The sequence below is a fragment of the Rattus norvegicus genome, chromosome 8, assembly GCF_021556685.1.
Source record: "Rattus norvegicus strain SHRSP/BbbUtx chromosome 8, alternate assembly SHRSP_T2T, whole genome shotgun sequence".
Classification (NCBI taxonomy): domain Eukaryota; kingdom Metazoa; phylum Chordata; class Mammalia; order Rodentia; family Muridae; genus Rattus; species Rattus norvegicus.
In genome coordinates, this window is record NC_141541.1 from 18,041,921 (window position 1) to 18,063,011 (window position 21,091).

The 21,091-nt window shown below is 48.6% G+C and overlaps 1 protein-coding gene and 1 long non-coding RNA gene across 5 annotated transcripts in view; one reads left to right on the plus strand and one right to left on the minus strand.

Annotated features, from left to right (window-relative positions):
- Positions 1 to 8,747: 8,747 nt before the first annotated feature.
- Positions 8,748 to 21,091, minus strand: part of Panx1 (Pannexin 1) — a 42,226-nt gene continuing 29,882 nt past the window's right edge. The window contains 3 exon segments of one of the 4 annotated variants that reach the window (NM_001270549.1): positions 12,570 to 13,390; positions 14,796 to 15,171; positions 17,347 to 17,567. In NM_001270549.1, coding sequence (NP_001257478.1) covers positions 13,379 to 13,390; positions 14,796 to 15,171; positions 17,347 to 17,567 — 609 coding nt within the window. In that variant the 3' untranslated portion in view covers positions 12,570 to 13,378. 4 annotated transcript variants of the gene reach the window in all.
- Positions 10,934 to 16,206, plus strand: LOC148003956 (uncharacterized). The gene is made up of 2 exons (XR_015627523.1): positions 10,934 to 11,059; positions 14,715 to 16,206. It is a non-coding gene; the product is annotated as an uncharacterized LOC148003956 (long non-coding RNA).

Sequence of the window (21,091 nt, forward strand, 5' to 3'; positions counted from 1 at the left end):
GGCTTGCTGCTATAGATTTGGTGTCAAATTTTGTTGTTGCCACAGTGTACCAGAGCATCTCCATTGGTCTCCCAGATTCTGCAGAGCTATTAATGGTCATGGGTAGTTGTAAGCTGGCCTTTTAAGTCTTTCTCTGTATATAACACTTATAATGAAAACACTCACAGGAGATTCGTGTTGAGCACCTGTGACCGGAGTGTCTTTTATCACTACGGGGAGCAACATGAACTACAACACGAGTGGGTTTCATGCCCTAGCCTCTCTGCTGTATGTGGGCTAGTCAGTGGATCATCTCAGTGTACCTGGACCAGACCCCATTCTACTGACTGACTTTAGCTCACTCAGAAGATAGCAGAAGATCAGAGAATGCAAGGTAATCTAGTACTCACCCATCCAACACACGGACATACGGCGGGCTCAGCTTTCTATACTGATGTATTCTGGGCCTATGACAGACAGACAGCCATCAGCTGAGCCCATTCCTCCTCCACCCCTATGGTCAGTTCCAGTTATCTGTCTCACACAAGTAAAAATGTCGGACCCCAGGAGTGTTTCTTTAAAGATGGGATCCTGGGCTAATTAAACTATCAATCTGGCCCTTGCCTTTTAATTTCTCCAGAAACACACTATTCAGTCTTGAAGACAGAGGACCTTGGAGAACCACAATGATGTGCACAGGCTGGAATGTGGCTCCAACCACTGGTCTTTTGCGGCCAGGCCATATCCTCACATACATAGGCCACCAAGCAAGGTGCTAGAAAAAGGCTAGTTCTTTGCCCAACAGCTTCTTGCTTTTTTGTTTAAATAAAAGGATCAGATTAGAATTGTATGCTTTAGAACTTTTTATTGATTCCCTGTGAGTTTCACATCATGTACCCCAGTCCCACTCATCTCCCCATCCCCTCATATCCACTCTTATCCTTTGCAACCCTCCCCCAAAATAACATACACACACACACACACACACACACACACACACACACACACACACACACAGAGAGAGAGAGAGAGAGAGAGAGAGAGAGAGAGAGAGAGAACATCTAATTGTAGAAGCTGTCGTATCTCACAGTGTGCCCCACAGTACACCCCTCTGTCCACAAATCTTCACTTATAAATGTTCATTGCAATGAATCTTTGGTCTGGTTCAAGAACTCTGGCTTCTATGATACCATCAATATGAGACCCTGATTTGGACTCCTCCCAGTTATCCTTTGTAGCCCTGGGTCATGGAGGTCCTGCAGCTTTGGAACAATAGGACTGGCGCTCTCACGCCTAGATGGTGTAGATGTTGGGGTGGGCCGTCTCAGAGCCCGGGATCTGGGCCTGGGTGGTGGCAGAGCTGGTCGGTCTCCCAACTCCTTCATATGTCAGTACTAAGGTGAGGTCTCTAGCACGGCTCCAGCCAGGCCGCCCAATGCCTCCACTGGAGAATATAGGGTCAACCCTCCCGCTCTCAAGACTTCTTGACTGGTTCACTCACACCCATGCCTCCAGAGCCAGCTCCACTGTGCTGCCCAATCAAGGAACTGGTACCCACGGTCCCAAGTGATGCAGCCAGCAAGGGGCTGGGCCAGCTTTCCCTCTGTCACACCTCTGGGGCTGGCTCACCCATGCCTTTGGCCTCAGTGCATCTCCACTGTGCTGTCCAGGCAAGGTTCAAGGCCTGCTCTCCTAAGTTCTACAGCCAGTGAGGGGCAGGGCTAGCTCTCCTGCCTCATGGCCTTGGGGCCAGCTCTCCCAACTAGCATAGGTGGCAAGGGTTGAGTAGGGGTAGGGCATCACTTTTCCACCCAGGCCACCTCGTGGCAGAGGAGTAGAAGGGCTAGAATTGTTTTTTGTTTGTTTGTTTGTTGAAGCTTGAAGGTATTTGGAACCTCCTACCATTGGCACACACATATTTTGTTGCTATGTCTTTCTTTCTTTCTTTCTTTCTTTCTTTCTTTCTTTCTTTCTCTCTCTCTCTCTCTCTCTCTCTCTCTCTTTCTTTCTTTCCTTCGTTGCATCTGTTTGCTTACCTATTTTGTTCAGATTGCTAACCAGAAAACATTTATTTTTCACAGCTCAGGTGCTGGAAATTCCAAAGCCAAAGCAGCAGGAGACAGTGTGTGGTGCCTGCTGAGGACCTGATTTATGACTTGTGGACGGCATTGGGACATTGTAACGTTTAGACACTGTTTAATGAAGAAATGATTATGTGCATAAGTGTGGGAGTAAACAGGTGAATAGATGACTGAGTCAGAAATGTTGCTGAAGATGTAGTGATCTGTGATGAATGTGGATGACATCTTGGTCCAAAGGACTGAAAAAAGAGGGAAAGAAATGAACTATAAAGATCTCATCCCAATAAACAAAGAGATATATCAGTGTCTCTAAGCTACCAGTGAACGAAGCAGTGCCCTGGATTATTCTGAGGGCTTAGTCATTTAGTCAATATGGGTCTGTTGCGGTGGCTCACCAAGACGTGAACCCATGTCTGATGGCTTCCATAGTAACAGGATCAATCTGTAAATCAACAAGGAGTTACTGAGCATCATTTGGGAGCTCGGTGTATCATTGCAGCTGAGCTCACCAGAGAAACAGAGCAGTAGGCAGAGGGTGCTGTCATTCAAAGATGAAGGCGACCCAGGGTGCATCACTGATGTGGTATAGATGTGGCTACTTCCCCATGACAAATTTAACTCTGTAAGAGGCTAAAGTTGAGTGTGATTCAGATAGGCAGGCAGCATTCTCAGCTGCCACCCACTTCTCAGTACAGCAATTGCTGGCTGGCCTATTGTGTCTATCTTAACAGAACTCTGTGAGCTTCTGAATATTGTTGGGCAAGTCTGGACCATCTGTAGTCAAGTAAGAAGGTATAGAAGGTTTGTTATAAGACTGAATTTATATAGAAAACATACTTTTACTCAAATCATGGTGTTAAGTATGAGTCTGCCGAGAGTGGGGAATCTGAGGAAGCTTATGGGAGATGAAGCCTCGTTTCCCTCTGCTCTTGACCAGACAAGATGTTTTAATCACATGGCACTGTTATTTTCCAGTCTTTGTCATCAGCTCTTACAGAGACTGGACAGAACTGAGTGTTCTGCAGCAAATGGTGAATAGTCATAGCTGAAGCATCAAGATTAAGCTGTAGGATTAGCATCTGGCAGCTCTGTCACTGCTGCTGGCCACAGGGCTGTTCGGCCACTTCCCGTGGATACCAGCCAAAGAGGCAGCTCTTTTAAGGCACATGGCCTTTGCTAATAGTACTATAAAGGCCCAGCACATGCTGAGGATTAAATATACCCCGAGGCAGATGAGAATGGTTCCTCCAGTCTCCTCACCCATCAGATGCACATGCAGAGTGGTGAAACATGATATTTTTCCAGGGCTCACTACAGAGGCTTCCTTCAGGAGGCAGAGGATGAGCCTCAGAGCTTTCCTCTCCAACACTCTGGGCAACCCAGCATGGACTCTTAGGCAGACCAGCGAGCCTTTGAATCGTTTGCACTTTGCTTCTATTCTCTTGAGGGAAGTGGGGACAAGACACCTTCATGGGCAGGTGGTGGCCACCCAAGGCCTGCGACTCACACTTGACCCTCAGGGCTTCTTCCAAATCTGCCCTGGAGCCTTTGGTGTGACCCCTTTTTAGGTCTCCAGCGGCCACAGGCCATGTTGGGTGCCATAGGCATCTGGCCTTCACAGGATTGGAAAGGTGTCCATGGAGAGATGAGCAGACAGTGGCTCAGTGGCAACATTTGTGGGGCCTCTTCCCTGCTCTGGGCTGGCCTTCTAGGTGGGTCTGGTGGGGACCCTTAGGTCACTCAGGTGCTGCCCTCTAGAGGAACCAGCTAGACTTGTGGGGTCTCCGTGTCAGAAAAGCTCAGCCTGACCCCTGAATTGCAATCTGCCTTCCTGACTGATCACGTGATCGTTCCCCTTTCCTCCCTTCCTCTCTTCCTTCTTCCTTTCATTTCCTTCTTTCTCACCTCTCTCCTTTCTTCTCCAATCTTTGCCTTCCTCTTTCCTCCTCCCTCCTTCTCATCCTCCTCTACCTCCTCTCATGTCCCCTCAGCCCAGGGCCACTGTATCCTGGTAGAAAATGTCCTTTAATGTGTGCACAGAGAATTCTGACAATCTCTCCCTTTCTACGCAGTTCAGACTGAAGTCATTCAGGGCCAAGCAAGGCAAGCGTCTGGGGTGCCCACTTAGACTGAAGTACAGACGGCCATGTGACCAGGAGCAGGACACCATCTCTGTGCTTGAGCAGAGCAGAAGCGGCGAGGAACAGAGAGGGCTTCAGAGCTCCCTGTGGGAGTCGCGGGATTTCTTTTCACCTTTTTAAAAAAGAAAAATTATTATTTTTGCAGTGACTATGTCATCTTTTGCCTCATCCTTCTAAATTAAAAATAAAGAAAGATTGTCTGGGCGGCTGCCACCGGGCCAAGTCACCCAGCAGGGAAGGCTGCCAGGGGCCCTGGGCCTGGATCCTGCCTGGTAAAGGCCAGCAGTGGGCTCTCAGCATCATTCAGGCAGCTCTGCACGTCCCAGAGGGTGGCCTCTCCCATCCCCCAACCCTGTCACCCTTCCATCACAGGCTGGGAGAGGTTCCTCCCCATCTGATTTATTCTCTGGGGTTCTCTGAGTCAAGAATATTCCTGGGTCGCTTTGACAATACCCACACCACCCTCACCCATCTGCCCAATCTTTGCTTCTCTCTGTGCAGGACTGGGAGCCAGAGCCCTGAGCACAGCACTGCTGTGGGCTTCTGAGGAGGAAAGGTCTCTCCTAGCAACGGCCCCTTCTAGGGTTCTTCCTGAAGACAGACTTCCCCATCCTTCAAATGCCTTCCTTTGCATTTACAGTTATTTCTGAGGCCAACAGGAAGCTGCTTTCTGGGGATGCAGCTCAGTATAGTGCTCGCCTAGTGCGCACAGTGCCCTAAATCTCTGCGTAGCATTACATAAACCCAGAATGGTGCTCCAGGCCAGCAACCCCAGTGCAGTTCAAGGCCATCTTTAGCTGCACAGTTTAAGACCAGTCTGAACTACATCTGACGCCCTTTCTCTAAACAAACAAAACCAAACTAACCACCAAACTTTACAGCTCCTATCTGCTGATCTCCCACTGAGGGTCAGAGGCAGCCAGCCGCAGCATCGCAAGACTCTGAAAAACAGGCAGGGCGATTTCCAAGCCCAACTCAGGTGTTAGAAGATTCCAAACCAGATTTTCTAGTGTCCAAACCCAAACTGGGCCCTTTTCTTCCAGATAAGAGAAATTTTCCACTGTGCTCCCATAACTTGAGATCTTCTAGTTGTCAAACACTTTCTACAGCAGCTTCTGAGTGAGTGCTGGCTTTGGGTCTAATGTCTCTATTTAATCTACTTCAATTCCCTTGATTCTTGTGAGACCCAAGAAGAAACTGGAGCCTACAAGAGTCAGGAGCTAAGGTCACCCAGCAGTCACAGGCAGCCTATCATGAGGACACATTCCTAGGGTGCTTCACCCCAAAACGAGGGGAACATGCTTGCTGGATAGGGAGACTGGGAGACCTGGCATGTGTGTTTAAACGCCTGGCACAGCAGCACTCGGGAAATGTTGGTCCCCTTTCTTCCCTCTCTCCAAGGAGAAAAAGGAGATCTACAAGCACAGACTTCTGTACTACAGAGATTTTGGTCAAGCTGCTCACTGGGTAAAACTCGGTGTAATTATAGATGAAAACCAGGCATTTGCCTTCCTTGGCCTTCTTCTTAGAAAAAGCGGTATATGTGTGCCTCTCCACACCAATTCAGTCACTACCCCTGGGTAACTCACTAATGGGTCAGGAGCTCAGCGGAGTGCTCTGCAGATGAGCTAGGTAGCAGATTCACCCAGCATCAACTAAGGCCCAGAAGCAGGCCCAGTGTACTACAAAGATCTGAGAGGGCAGCATGTATGGCAGTTCAAAAAAATTTAATATGAAAGATGTAAAACAACTCGGTGTTTTATACCGAAATGTCATGCTGAGCTCATCTGGGTTATTGAGCTGGTTAAGATGATGGCTGACATTCATTTCATCCATTTCGAGTCTGGATAAACAATTTTGAAAATCACACACACACCTTCCACTGTATCCCACTGGACACGTTGTCCAAACCTGAGTTTTGCTGTGGCTTACTTTTTCTTTCTCTCTCTCTCTTTTTCCCCCCTGCTTCCTCTTGCAGCAGCCGGAGTTTTGAGCAATTTCTTTTCTCTAAAATGAAACGTCTCCTCTCAAGGGGTGGCGGTATTATAAAGGGCTTAGCCGACGGTGAGGAGCCTCGAGGGCCTCTAAGTAGCGATGTCTCCTTTGTAACAGGCACTTCTCATATTCGGAAAGAACAAATGTGAGATGAATGCTAAAACCCGAGGTTTCTTACCTCTGAAATTATCATCAGAATTTCCTTTTATGCTGCTGAAGTTTCCATGGGAGCTTGGGTTCTATAAGGCCATCTTCACTTCGAGGTGACGCAGATTTCATTTCTGGGGTTTGGGAGTGATTTTTGACAGCACTTTAGTTCCCCTTGTTTCTCATTTTGTGTGTGTGTGTGTGTGTGTGTGTGTGTGTGTGTGTGTGTGTCTGAGAAAAGACACACGGAAACTTTAGAAATTGGCTCTTGAAAGGGATGCTCTGTTTGTCTTTCACTGACAGGCCAGCCTCCTCATTTCCCTGAGGGGCCTGTCTGCCCCATCTCTGCAATGACACAAAGGAAACTGCATACCCTTCCTCAGCTCTGCTTTCAGCAGAGCCTGCCGGAACACAGGTGCTATCCGGACGCGCATGAAACAGAAGGTGAACAACTTCTCATCCCGCAGTGTAGCTGCTGTAACCCAGTTCCAGCTGGAAAACCCCAGAGCTGTGGGCCCAGGTCAGCCAACCAGTATCTCCTTCTTTCCCTGCTAGACCCCTGGGTGACCAGGGTGTGTCATGGAATAAACCTCTTTCTCGGATGGATACATACTGAGAACTCATGTAGTCCCTTACTGTAAGAGTCAGCTCTCTGCTGTGGTTTGAAGAAAGCTGTCCCCATAGGCTCTCCTTGCTCCCCAGCTAGTGGCAGTGTTTGGGTGAGGAACTTTACCTGAGAAGTACATCGCGAGGGTTGCTTTGAGGCTGAATAACCTCTCCCCATTTCCAGTTCTGTTCCCCGCCCCTCATTTGGGTCCCTTCTCCTGCCTAGGCACCTTCCCTGCCTGTTGCCAGGACTTTACAATGGACTCCCTCCTCTGGAACTGTAAGCCCAAGCAAACCCTTTCTTCCCCATGTTGTTTTCTTGTCAGGGTGTTTTTATCACCGAAACAGAAGACTCGAGCACTCGGCTGCATGTAACAATGTGGAGTAATAAAACCTCAGAGGAGAACACGGGTCGGGCAAGCTCAAGTGTGAGCCACTACTGGCCAGGAGAGGTACTGCGCAGAGCTTCACAAAGGCTCCGGGTTAGGGTTGCAATCCCTCAAGCAGGGGGACGAGGGAGGGGTGAGGGGTGTGTACTTGGCCGTCTTAAATTGGTCAGGATGCAGAGAAGAGTGATCGGCCCAGGAACGTCCAGGTCTGATCCGTGCTCCCCGTCTGGTCCGTGCTCCCCGTCTGATCCGTCCTCCCCATCTGGTCCGTGGTCCCCGTCTGATACGTCCTCCCCATCTGGTCCGTGCTCCCCGTCTGGTCCGTACTCCCCGACTAACCCGTCCTCCCCATCTGGTTCGTGCTCCCCGTCTGATCCGTCCTCCCCATCTGGTCCGTGCTCCCCGTCTGATCCGTCCTCCCCATCTGGTCCGTGCTCCCCGTCTGATCCGTGCTCCCCTCGGCACCTAGCAATCTCAGGGCTCACAGTAAGCTGTCAGGCAAACAACCCTTGCATTGGACCAGATAATGGAGTACAGGGACAAGGAACCAACCTGCTTCCTGCGTTTATCTGGATGGTGAGAGGGACAGGCGTCAGCAGAGGTTACTGAGAAAGTGGGAGGATATCCTGCAGGAGGTATTAGTTAGAGCTGATTGTTGATTAGGAAGGAGAAGACAGGACAGTATCCATGACTGAAAGGCCATTACAGAATAGAGCATGTGGCTACTTCAGAGAGGGGGAGGGACCTGGGCCACAAGCCTGAAGATGAGCAGCAGGTGGCAGCTGGCTAGAGACTAGTCAGCAGTTTCTCTAGCTCAGCCTCTTCCAGGTGACGCGACCTGTCACCCTCCCAGACTGCACACTGAGACCCTGAGCTGAGAGCCTGGCTAAGCTCTGTCCAAACTCCTGACTCTGGAAACTTGAAGATCAGCAGTGGATGCTTTGAGCTTTCATGCAGTTACTTGTGGCGGAGCAATAGAAACATCCTGATCCCTGGGGAACAGCTGGGGACCCGGAAGCATTCAGAGGGCTTAGCACCTGCTAGGAACTCTGCTAAGTTCTAACGAGGTGTGCCTGTGGATGACTAAACCCATGAGATGTATTAATTTCTATAGCAGAAGTGTTCTCTCCTTCAGCAGAGGTAAGCAGGTCCAATCCTGTCCATGAGCACATGGTCCAAACAGCTCCCTACCAGACAGTACACTTTACAAACACCGACCTGTAGGCCTCTCATCAAGGACCTCCCTCATTTACTGCCGGCTGGACAGTCATTAGCAAACATCATGGAAGCTCCTGAAAGTCACCCATTTCCAGGCAGGGATGAGCCCTGTGCATTTCAAACCTCATCCTCTGGCTCCATCTTCAGTGAAGCGACTCCTGAAGATGGCGAGAAAGATGATGACTCGACTCTGTTACTTAGAAAGTTTTATTTAGAGAAACATAGCACAGTACTGAAGCACCATTTGCTGTTGTCTGCAGACACAACAGCCTCTTTAGAGAAATGTCTGTGTGTGTGGTCAAGCACCTCCCATGGAAGCACTGAGTTCCAAGCACCTTCCATGAAGCACCAAGCTCCAAGCACCTCCCATGGAAGCACTGAGTTCCAAGCACCTCCTGTGGAAGCACTGAGTTCCAAGCACCTCCCGTGGAAGCACCAAGTTCAGCAGTGTGATAAGCTTTCAGACATGTTCTTTACAAGGTTATTTTGACACCATCATTTGGTCTCTGGACTTTGTGGAACGAAACTGAAGATGAACTTAAGTGTTTAAAGCTGTTCTTCATCAGCTCGGATTTTTTCACCAAATGACACAGCAAAAAAAAAAAAAAAAAAAAAAAAAGAATCATTAGTAATCATTAGAAATTTAACTTAGCCAGGCACATGCCTTTAGTCCCAGCACCTAAGGATGCAGAGCCAAGTGGATCTCTGAGTTTGAGGCCAGTCCAGTCTATGTGGAGAGTTCCAGAATAGCCAGGGCTACACAGAGAAACCTTGTCTCGAAACAATAACAACGAAAACAACAGAAGAATTCTGTAACCAGAGCTACACAGAGAAACCCTGTGTCAAACACACACATACACACCACCATCACACCACCAGAGGAGGGAGGGAAGGAGGGAGAGGGGATTTAACTTACACACAGAGCATCACTATACTGAATGCCTGCACACTGTAACCATGATGTTTTTAAAAGGCCAACTTGTGAAAAAGTGGAACTGATTGTGTCCGTTTTCCTAGGGAGCACTTATCACACTGCAGAATCCCACTGTTTTCTCCCGTGGTTGGGCAAGGAAGAAAGTGCCTCAAGACACACGAAACTTTGTGGTTTCGGGAACCTAAGAACAATGACTGATTAAAATCTACATGCTTCAGTGACAACTAATTTCACAGCTAAAAAGGGACCCAGAAACACAATACATCTAATTTAATGCAGGCAGGAAAACCAACTACGAATTAGCACTTATTATATTCCACATTTGACACAATAGCATCCCTGTCAATCTTCTAAGAGGCTTTCACTGTTCTTACGAGAAATAAGGCTAAAATGCCAGTGATTGCCCCAAAGGAGCCGTTCATCTCCAGTGCCTGCAGACAAAACATTAATTGGTAATTGCACGTTCTAGCCGCAGCTCCTTTAAGAGGTTTATTCTGCACTGCTGAGACCAGGGCCTTAAGACACCCACTTCCCTCGTCACCGTCACCGCAAGAGAGCCTTGAACTCATGCTGAACTTGGAAAGTGGTTGTGACTCATCCCACATCAAAAGCTGAGACTCAGCCACTGCTCACAGGAAAGGCTATGAGCTCCCTTCTGAGCCTTCCCACCATCCTCCTCCTGCAGCAGACCAGTGCCTTTTAAATCAGATCCTAAATGCCAAGGAGCAGGCCTCCCTGCTGTTTCCCCTGCTTGCTCACTCTGCCTGCGTTTACAGAGGGCATGGGGTGTCTCAGCTGACTTAAGAGTTGGTGACACAGCAGCAAATCAGAGCTCCTGACCTTTGTAGATCTATTTGCGCTGCTCTGACACATACAGATTAAACCAGGCAGGATGCGGATCAGGAGAGGTGTAGACACCCGTCTTTCACAGGAACAAAGTCACAGGGTCTGGGTTTTGGGTATGTCATATGTGAAAACATACATGCAAAAAACACATGGGAGTGTGGAGCCCCTAACACGGCCACCGGGAAGCAGGATGATGCCCTGTAAGTGGTATGTTGTCCCCTTCCTCCTGACACGCCGGAGAGGGAGAGCAGGGACCAGACAGGAAAGGGTTAGCCTCATGGCTCCAGAGAAAACAGAACCAATGCTGGCTGCCTAGTCGCACAGGCTGCCGGCCTCCCTGACTGACTGCTGAGTCTGACTCCAGAGAAGGTGACTAACAAGAAGGCAGCATTCTCTCAGGAAGTGTGTAAACATGACCCAATTACGCCAAGTCTCAAGCAGAGGGCAAGAGCCTTCTCGAGGGCAAGGTACACCCCACTCAGTGTGGGGCTCACACTTCGGCAAGCACGAGCTGCAACAAAATACGTGTTGGTAGCTTTAAAAGTAGCCCCCGCCCAGAGCTGGAGGGCCTCTACTATGTGTCCCTTGGTAGGCTGCAAATGTGCCAGAACCCTGCTTCCAGAATGATCTGTACTATTCACTGCCACGCCGCTGTGTGGCTCCGGTTTGCAGGCCTCAGGAGTCCACTAAGGAAAGAAGTACTTCCCTAAGACTGGAAACAAGGTTAGTGGCCCCAGGGTGGTCATTTAGGGTCTGTGTATGTCCGTAAGAAAAGGAAGAGTGCTTACAAAGTAATTCCTACCATCATCACTAGAGAAGTGCTCTCAGCTTTCGGGTCACCAGACAGAAGGGTACTGCTGGGCATCCCAATACGGCCCCTTGGAGCTATAAACTCGACTACAGCACCGTGGGCCGCACCCCACAGGCTTCTCCTTATGTCCTGGAAAGGAGAGAAGCCGACTAAGCCAACTGCTCAAAACCACTGATATAGCTTTATCTAAACTTCAACTCAGAGAGCCTTTACGGCTGAAATAGTCATTGGCCTCTATGAAAATACCAGACCCCATAAATCACCATCTGTGGGACTCCGGACAGGGGGACCAGACATCGTGGCTCCTCCCAACACTACAGAGGGATTTTTGGAAGGATCTTTCCTGTGGCTATCTATGGTTTTTTAGTGATCATCTAGGTCTTTACTACCTGTTGCTACGCTCTGGTGCCCTCAAAAGAGGACCTGCCTGTTCATTTGTCACAGCTAGTACCAGGTGTGATGCCCGGGATGCTGTGGGTCCTCTCGGAGCTCTGGGTGAGAATAGGAGGGCCAAATGAAACAGAGGTTGAGGTCCCCAAGCACATTCCGACCAAAGGTTGCGCAGGATTAGCTCAGACCATTCCTGGTCTTCTAAAATAAAACATCGTTTTTTACTGCCTTCAAGTACACGTTATAGGTATATGCTACAAAAAGACGGAGCTTTTTGAAAAGAAAAATCTATATGCTAAAAAAATATTTTAAAGGTCATTTCGAAGTTAAAAAAAAGATAAACCACACACACACACACACACACACACACACACACACACACACACACAGAGAGAACTGTAATGGAATGTCTCAGACATGGCAATGTAAAAATATACAAAACCAGTTTCTTAGTTACCACTTCTCCGTCATACCATAACGCAACAGGGAGAAATATCGTGGGACAGTGCCAATCAAAGCACCCAGCGCACTCCTGATATTCACTTCCCAACGTAGAAAGTATAAGCAAAGCCTGCTTTTCTGTACACCCCCAAAGGCAGACAACCACTTAACGTAACTTCCGATTTCACCAAAAGCCATTAGATTAGGTAAACAATTGTTCCTATGATTGACCCAAAGTAAACTGGGAGGTTCCTGAGGACTTCCCTTTAAACCTGGTAAAACTGGGAAGGTGTGAAGACTAAAGATTTCTATATAAACTGCGAACATGTAACACACTCATGTGGTCAGAATGTAATCAGGTTTTAACGAATTCTGGGTCAGCTTGGAAGAGTGAGGGAAGGAAGACCCTGAGGGCAGGCTGAGCTATGAAGAGGCAGGGGACCGTGTCACAAAACAAAACAAAGCAATGCAAACAAAACAAAGCAATGCCAGAGTCTGTTCTAACCTCCCACTGTACGACTTACTCCAAAACCCTTATCAGTGCTGGAATGCTCTTCTCAAATGACTTCGATTATATAAATCAATGTGCAATTTTAAAAGTTGGGCTTAAATTTAATCAATCTGATCTAAACAAATGGCCAAGGCCACTGCTAGGTCAGTTCCGTGTTCTGCCCTCATTGGACAAAGTGTGCCTCACATGGGCGTCAGTAAAATCCCGTTCTCCTGCCTCAGGTATCTAAACTCAGGTTTCCCACTGGGAAGGTTTCTCAAGCCTTCCTTCTGAGAGTCACCATGGCATGACTCTGGCTCCATAGCTGGGGTTTAGTCAGCACTGCCTCAGGCTGCTGTCCGTGCTGAGGTCAAACGGCAGGTCACACCCAATTTAGGGCACAGCTGCACTCGAACAGGTCGATTTCCCTGGTAGGCCAGTGAATGCTCTTCTTGTCCAACAGTCAGAAAGGGCACACAGAAGGGGTTATTAAATTACATCCTGACAGGTTTATTATTATCTCACAAAACAAAGTGCTTGTTCTCTAGAAGCTCCAGGTCTCCCAGCACTGCCAGTCCAGAACGGTGCTTCTCTGGGGCTCTAGAAGGCTCTGTGCTCTCTCTTAATAGCCCTCCGACGAGGGCTTTAGACAAAGCACTTACTCGTTTCCATATTTAGTCTTGAAGGACGTTCCTAGCTATTCTTCCATAACGCTGTGGGCCATTATGTCTTAGGACACACACCACATCGATACCAAAAACATATACTGCAAACTAGCTACGGTTCCAACAGGGGTGGGTCAGCCACAGGAGTCACAGGCTTGAAATTCAAGAATGAAACCATTAGCAGGATGAATTCAGAAGTCGCTGGCGAGAGTTCTTCTCCCCATTGTTCGCTGCCGTCTCGCTGCTCAGGTCCAAATCTGTCAAAATTAAAACCATTATTTATAAGGGAGGAATAGCAGGAAGCACTGGTATCAACCCACTGTGAGGGAGGGGACTTCTCAGACACATCCTTTACCATGGCTGCGTCTGAGTCTGAAGTCCCAAAGTTAGGTCAAGAAGTCAGTAACCCCCTCTTCTAAGTAAGAGAGTCAGAGAGTGACTTTGGGAGCCATTCTTTGGCTATATGTGGCTTCTGTGGCCTGCTCCACAGAAGAAAAGTCCCACCTGTACAGTAAACATGGCCCAAAGCCCACAGGTCAAGAGGTCCTAGGTTCTAGAGGAGAACCTGCTCCTGTTGCTTTGCTAAGTGGACATGTGGTTGAATTCCCTTCTAAATGTGTTTGTCCTCAGAGATCCGTCCTGCCCTCAGTCAGAGAACCCCCTTCTGCAGTGGGCGGCGGTTAACACAGAGACTCAGGACTGGTTCAAGTGCCGAGAGCAAGTGAAGTAGCTGCCTTAAATGGGACCTCTATTCCAACCCCCATCCTCTAAGTCAAGGCTCAGGGAACGTCCATGAAGAGGAAATGATGTCAGAGCAACGGGGAGGGGAGAAGGCTGGCTTCTGAACACAGCATGGCCTGATGCTCATGGACTCACAAGACAGAGCCAACACGGTCAGCCAGCATCCCCACAGGTGGCACTAGCAGAACCCCGTGGGTTACAGAGCATACAGGCTGTATGAAGGTGGGCATGGGAAATATGGGGGTACAGAGAGGTGGAGTGCACACACGGGGGAAGCTGGATATGATCAGGATACACTGTAAACACATATGGAAATGTCAAAGGAAAAATAACAGAGAAGGACAAAGAGACGAGACATACAGACAGGAGGACAAGACAAAGACCGGGGGTGCTAGAAACAAGCAGAGTGTAAGACCGTACACAAACATAGACAGAGCAACTAGAACAGGCTGAGAGGAAGACCGGGAGAGGAGGACAGAGTCATCCTCCTTTAGAAACGGCTAACACCAATTTGTTCCTGTATCCTTGCAGTCTTGAGCTCCCCCAGGACAACCCTGGGGCAAGGGTTCAAGAGCCAGGCAGGGCAAAGACCACCCAGACTCCTGAACAGGTCTGCCTGCCCAGAGAGCCAAGCCTACCTTTGAAGTCCATTCTCTGGCTGCCCTGGTCCTCTCCCTTGGTCTGTAGGGACATGGGGACTTTTCCATCAATGACGTCCATCTTAATCATGCCTAGGTTTGTCAGAAGTAACATGGGGTCGATGCCCTGCCCATTGCTCTTAATGTTCTCCAGCACCTTAAGACACTTGTACGATTTGAGCTCACTTATGTTCTCTTCCAGAAAAAGGTTGTAGAGGCTCAAGTCGTTGTAGCCTTCAGACTTGAAATGTAGAACATCGAAGGTGGGCAGGATCTCGTATACCTTGAGGACGTCCGTCTTCTGCCGGAACGGGACAAAGAGCGTGTAGATGACCACGGGGACCAGCAGGGCGTACACTAGGAGGTTAATGAGGCTGAGCAGCTGGAAGATGCCGACCGCGATGAGCTTGCACTGGAAGCTATCGGGGATGGTGCTGTCGTTCCTCAGGACGCCCGACTTGATGCTACACAGAAACTCGTCGGAGAGCGAGGAGAGGCTGAAGTAGTAGCTCAAGTAGATGCAAGCCAGCAGTACCACCGCAAAGGTCACCAGCCGGCAGCTAATGTATTTCATGATTAGGTGACTGGAGTTCTTCTTCGTCTTCAAGTACTGCTCCACGATCGGGTACTTGAAGTGGCTTTCGGATATCTCCCACAGACTAGAAAACAAAACAAATAAAGATCACTCAGACCCTCGCCAGTCTCACCAAATGTGAGAGGCACGGACACACTCAGCAGTGTCACAATGAAAACTTCAAACATTGACTACAACTTCATCCGCGTGCTAGGGAAGGGAGCCAGGCGTAAAGCCTCTTCTCACTGATGCTCGCCCTGAATCCCAGCACGGGGGAGGTGGAGGCAGGAGGATCTCTCCGTCTGAGGCCAGCCTGGTCTACAGAGGACAGCCAGAGCTACGAGGAGAAACCCTGCCTCAAAAAACCAAGGCAAACAAACAAACGAAACCTTTTTTTCCTTAAATATTTTAAACATTTAACGTTTTATACCAGCGCTTTGCCTGCAAGTGTGCAGTGCCCTCCGGGGACGGAAGAGGATGCCAGACGCCCCAAAACCAACACTCCGGCCTCCGCACAAGTGGCAAGGCCCTTATCTGCTAAGCCATCTCTCCAGGCCCCTTTTAAGATTTTAAACGGTCTGCTCGATTAAATGTGAGTTTAATACTTAATAATCTTTAGGGCAATGCCTGGTACCCACTGATCAATGTTTGTTAAGTAAATTTATCAGATCCCAAAGAGCAGCTAGTGGTCTATTATTGTTTTTAAATGGCAATCTCCCACTAAGTGTGGAGAACAGTAAAGAAATCTCTAACCCATGTGGAACACACGCTTCTCCCAGGGAGGGTGGAGGACACTCAGTCGACCCAAATGGCATAGTTCCGGTCCCTGGCTCTCTCACAAGAGACTACAGAACAGCGTTTATCTATTGCCTACAAATAAAAGGGTGAAAAAGAGGCAAATAGATGCATTTACTTAATAATCTTGCACTCAGGGCTGGCGAGATGGCTCAGGGGTTAAGAGCACTGACTGCTCTTCCAGAGGTCCTGAGTTCAAATCCAAGCAACCACATGGTGGCTCACAACTATCCGTAATGGGATCTGATGCCCTCTTCTGGTGTGTCTGAAGACAGCTACAGTGTACTTATATATAATAAATAAATGAATCTTAAAAAAAAAAAAATTTTGCACTCAAACCCAGTGTCTGGAATTGTGACAGCTAGTTTTAGGTCACCCTGACCCACACTAGAGTCGTTTTACAAGCGGGGACCTCCATGGAGAGAAGGTTCCCACCAGGCTGGCCTATTGACAGATCTGTGTTGTGTTTTTCTGGACTGATGATTGATGTGGGAGGCCCAGGTCACTGTGGGCAGGGTCATCCCTGGACTGGCGATCCTAGGTGCTGTAAGGAAGCATGCTAAACCAAGAGCAAGCCAGTAAGTGGCACTTCCCCAGGGCCTGGGCATCAGATCCTGCCTCCGGAGTCCCGCCCTACTTGTCCTGCTCCTGCTGCAAAAGCAGCTCGAAGGGGAAAGATTTATTTTAGCTAACTAAAAAGAGAACTGCTTTTCAAGATTACAGTCCATTATCGAAAGAAAATGGGGCAAACAGATGCTGGCTTATCATTGTTTTTAAACCACAATCTCCCACTAACGTGAAAAATAAAGTAAAAAAAAATCTTCAGCCCAAACAAGGCACATTTGATTCTAACAGGGAAGGTAGGACATTGAGAGTACCCATAATGCCATAATTAGTGTCTCCGGCTCTCACAGTTCTTCCCCTGATTTCTTTCAATAATGGATTGTAATGTTGGACAGTTAGCTAAAATAGAGCTTTCCCCTTCGAGATGCTTTTGGTCATGGAGTTTTATCACAGCAACAGAAATTCTAAGGCAAGAATACAGCAGGTAATTTTAGAAATAAGACAGCTGTTGCTACTGTTGTTACTACTAGCAATGACGGAACCTGAGGAAGAATATGAGAAAGCAGGGCCTCCACCCATTGGATCCACCTCTCATCCTTTCTACCTGCTTAGCTGCCTCAGAATCCTCTGTGCTTTCCCATTATAGGAGATCAAAGCAAGCAAGCTATAGGTGAGACTTCCACCTGTCACCTCTGTGAGAGCCACTTTTCAAAGGATGAGACAGGACAGGGAAATGACCTGAGGTCAGTGAGGTCTGAGGAGAGCAGGGTCTGGTCAGTTGATGGTTGACACTCTACCTACCCTTCTCTACCCCACCATAAGCACCCTGGGCCAGCACAGCAGGAAAAGGGGCAGGGGACTGATCCTGGGGTGGCCACGGGCGGCCCTCTGGAGCCGTTACCTCTGCCCCACATTCTCAGTCACTCCTGGAGGTCCAGGTCCATCTCTCAGGTCCAAATCACGAGCACTCTTGGCAGCCTTGATGGCGCGGTTGTAGACTTTGTCAAGCTCCTCCATGATAAACTTCAGGTCGGAGCAGAGGTGTGGAGCCGCCGCAAAGCGCCAGAACAGAGCGGGCAGGTACAGGAGTATGGCAAACAGTAGCAGGATGTAGGGGAAGAACTGAAAAGCAAGGGTCAGTCACGTGAGCACCTCCTCTCAGAGCAGCAGGAACAGCCACCATCAGCTTCCCTGGAGGCTTCCTGCCTCTGCAGGAGCCGCACTTGCCCTCATTTCGGGGACAAATGAGCCTTCCCACGTCACTCATGGGCACTAGCTTGCTGGCTGCAGATATCTGACCCAGAGTTGACCCTTTCCCATTCAGTAGACATTAACTGGAAGGAAGTGGTGACTACATGGAGACAAATAGTATTTCCTTCTAATCACAGAAGAAGAAAAATAATACACTCTCCTGTCCTGCAGAATGGCTCCTCATCACAGCTCCAATTAAGGAACAGGTAGATGTCACAGTGGCCTTCGCTGGCTTCTTCCTTTCATTTGTTCTGGTTTAAAGCCCTAGTTTTTTGTTTTGCTTTATTCTTCTTGGAAACTGGGAAAATGCCAAAGAAACATTATGACAAACTCTGGCTTCGGTGGTCTAGTAATTAGCCTGTAAAGCAGTTGGAATAAGGACCTACAGGATGTGGAGGGAGGGAGGGATGGAGGGAGGAACCCTCCCCGCTGACCGTCACTCACGGTTGGACAGTGTCCCGTGCAGAGACGCGTCAGCACAGTAACAGAATCACAGGGAGGCACCGGGATTGGTGGACATACAGAGCAGGCCAGAGGGGACTCGGATGTCAGACAGTGAAGGGTGATCTGGAACTAGTCCAACTAGAAGCTCGGGAAGATCGCAGCACTGAGTTCCACTAGAGCTCCACCTGGCGGCTTGGGCAGTGAGGTTTTGGAGCCTCTGACCCTCAGTTTCCCTCATGAAGTGGTCATGTGATACAGGCATCCTAAAGATGAAACTGGGTTGCTCAGGAAAAGAAGCTAAACATGGCCACTGCCTGGCCTGTCAAAAACACTGGAGATCACCAGGAAATCCCAACAACAGGGCCTCCTTTTAGTCCATCCATCTACCCATGAGCCTGTGAGGATCATTCTTGTCTGAAGGGGGAGGGGATGCTGGAAGTGGTTTCCTCCTCCAAATCCCAAAGCTGTGAAGTGACCCAGTTAGACTATCACACACACACACACACACACACACACACACACACACACCACACACACATACACATACCACACACACACACACACACACACACACACACACACAGCTACAACTCCTCTACATGCCCTACACAGCATTTCGTGACATTGTTCTAGTTTTACAGTTCACTGTAGTGACACCAGGCAGGGTCATTCTGACTGGACACGATATCCCGTCCTTGAACACACGTAGGAGTAGGCAGGACCTGTGCAGCCCTGAACTGTACCTTTGGCAGGAAACTGAGGCTGCAAAGGCCCTGTGGACATTCCTAGGAACCCTGCCTGCTTTCCACTGGGGACAGCTTACACTTCCACAGCATACAAACAACTGACACACTGCCGTGAAGTATAAAAGCTTAGGCTCTGGTTTCGATCTCACTAGTTTTTCCACACCCACTCTCCTTCCTGCTCGAAGACCCCGCCCCAGTGCCCATGACCCCTGCAGACACTGTGGCTTCATGGTTCCCTTGGCTTTGTCAGAACTCCTTGGGCTGTGCTTCGTTTTCACGGATATAATGTTTCCCTTGTTTTTGTCTTTAAATGCACGAAGCAAGACGTACAGGCTTACAAAGGAAATGGGTTGTGCTGACAGAGTTATCAAAATCTGGAAAAGCCAACTTGTATGTGCTTTTGTTATTAACCCTGAAACCAGGTCCAGTGGATGTTTTGATAGCTGCTACAGTTCTAAGGCAGAGATGAGGGAACCACACCCCATTCAGATAGAATGGGACTTCTGTGGGTAACGAAGCCTTGCCCAATGTCAAACTCTAGCGGAAATTAACAGGAAATAGGAAATCATCTGTTCAGACATCCTGCAGCTCCCATGAGCTGTCCTGAGAATCCCTGATGCAGAAGAAACAGAGAAGGAAACCCAGTGGCCCCAAATCCTGTAGCACCCTCCACTTGGCTGTACTTAGGGGTTTGCACAAGACAGGGTCTCTCAAAGATAGCCTGATTTGCAAAGAGCTGGCATGCAATGGGGCACACCGCAGGCTGGACATTGCTGGACTACACTAGGGTGGGTTAGTTTACAGCCGGCTCTATCCAACCCATCCTGGTCTGGTCTGGTCTGGTCTGGTTACTGATTGTCTTTATAAAAGTGAACTGAAGCCCATGTGACTTCCAACCCTGAGACAGCCAAACACTTTTCTTTGGAGACCACTGGTGGCAGAAATCAATCAATCAATCAATGATCTCTTTCTCTCTCTCTCTCTCTCTCTCTCTCTCTCTCTCTCTCTCTCTCTCTCTCTCAAAAGATTTGTTTATTATGTATACAGCATTCTGCCTGTGTGTATGCATGCAGGCCAGAATAGGGCACCAGATCTCAGGATAGATGGTTGTGAGCCACCATGTGGCTGCTGGGAATTGAACTCAGGAACCTCTGGAAGAGCAGCCAGTGCTCTTAACCTCTAAGCCATCTCTCTGGCCCCATGGCAGAAATATTTCTAACTTAGGCTTCTGAAATATTTTTATGGGTCATAGTTGTTTTGAGGTTATTTGAATAACAGTGCTTACCTTGAATTTTCCCCCTAAAGTAACAAATGCACAATCTGTCTAACACAACCATGGAGTGTGGCAGCTGGCCCAGTGGGCAGCAGAGCACAGTTCATTGTAATTAGAAAATGAGTGTTTAAAGGTGTTACATGGAAAGTGTTCACAGTTTTCCTAAGTGTCCTTGTACTCGTTACCTCTGCAGGAATGTATAGCAAGGCCTTGTGTTTGCTGGTTTCCCCCAGACTTAAATTCTCCGACCCCCATCAAAAATACAGAAACCATTCTGCACGCTTCAACAAGGCAGTCAACTCAAATCAACTGAAATACAAATCCAAAAAGCATCAAATTATAGCCTTCACAATCCTTTTGCCAAATTAAGTTCACACTTCTTCTTTTTTTTTTTCTTTTTTTCGGAGCTGGGGACCGAACCCAGGGCCTAGCGCTTCCTAGGCAAGCGCTCTAGCACTGAGCTAAATCCCCAACCCCGCCAAATTAAGAATAACCAAGGTGTCTGCATGAGAAGAGAGCTTTGCCCGTGCTGCCTGCTCTGTTAGGTCTTGGGTGCGCATCACTCAAGGTTCTGACTGCACCCCTTGGTGCAATGTCCCAGTTGGCCAGCAATGTGCTCTTCCCAAGACAGTGAGACCCTTCAAGGAAAGACAAGCAGCTGTTCTGTCTGCAACTTGTAGCCTTCTTACTTTTTTTTTTTTAAAGATTTATTTATTTATTTTGTATATGAACACACTGTAGCTGTCTTCAGACACACCAGAAGAGGGCATCAGATCCCATTACAGATGGTTGTGAGCCACCATGTGGTTGCTGGGAATTGAACTCAGGACCTCTGGAAGAGCAGTCGGCGCTCTTAACCACTGAGCCATCTCTCCAGCCCCCAGCCTTCTTACTTTTAAGGTTGTAGTTACATGACCTGTGTATGAAAGGAG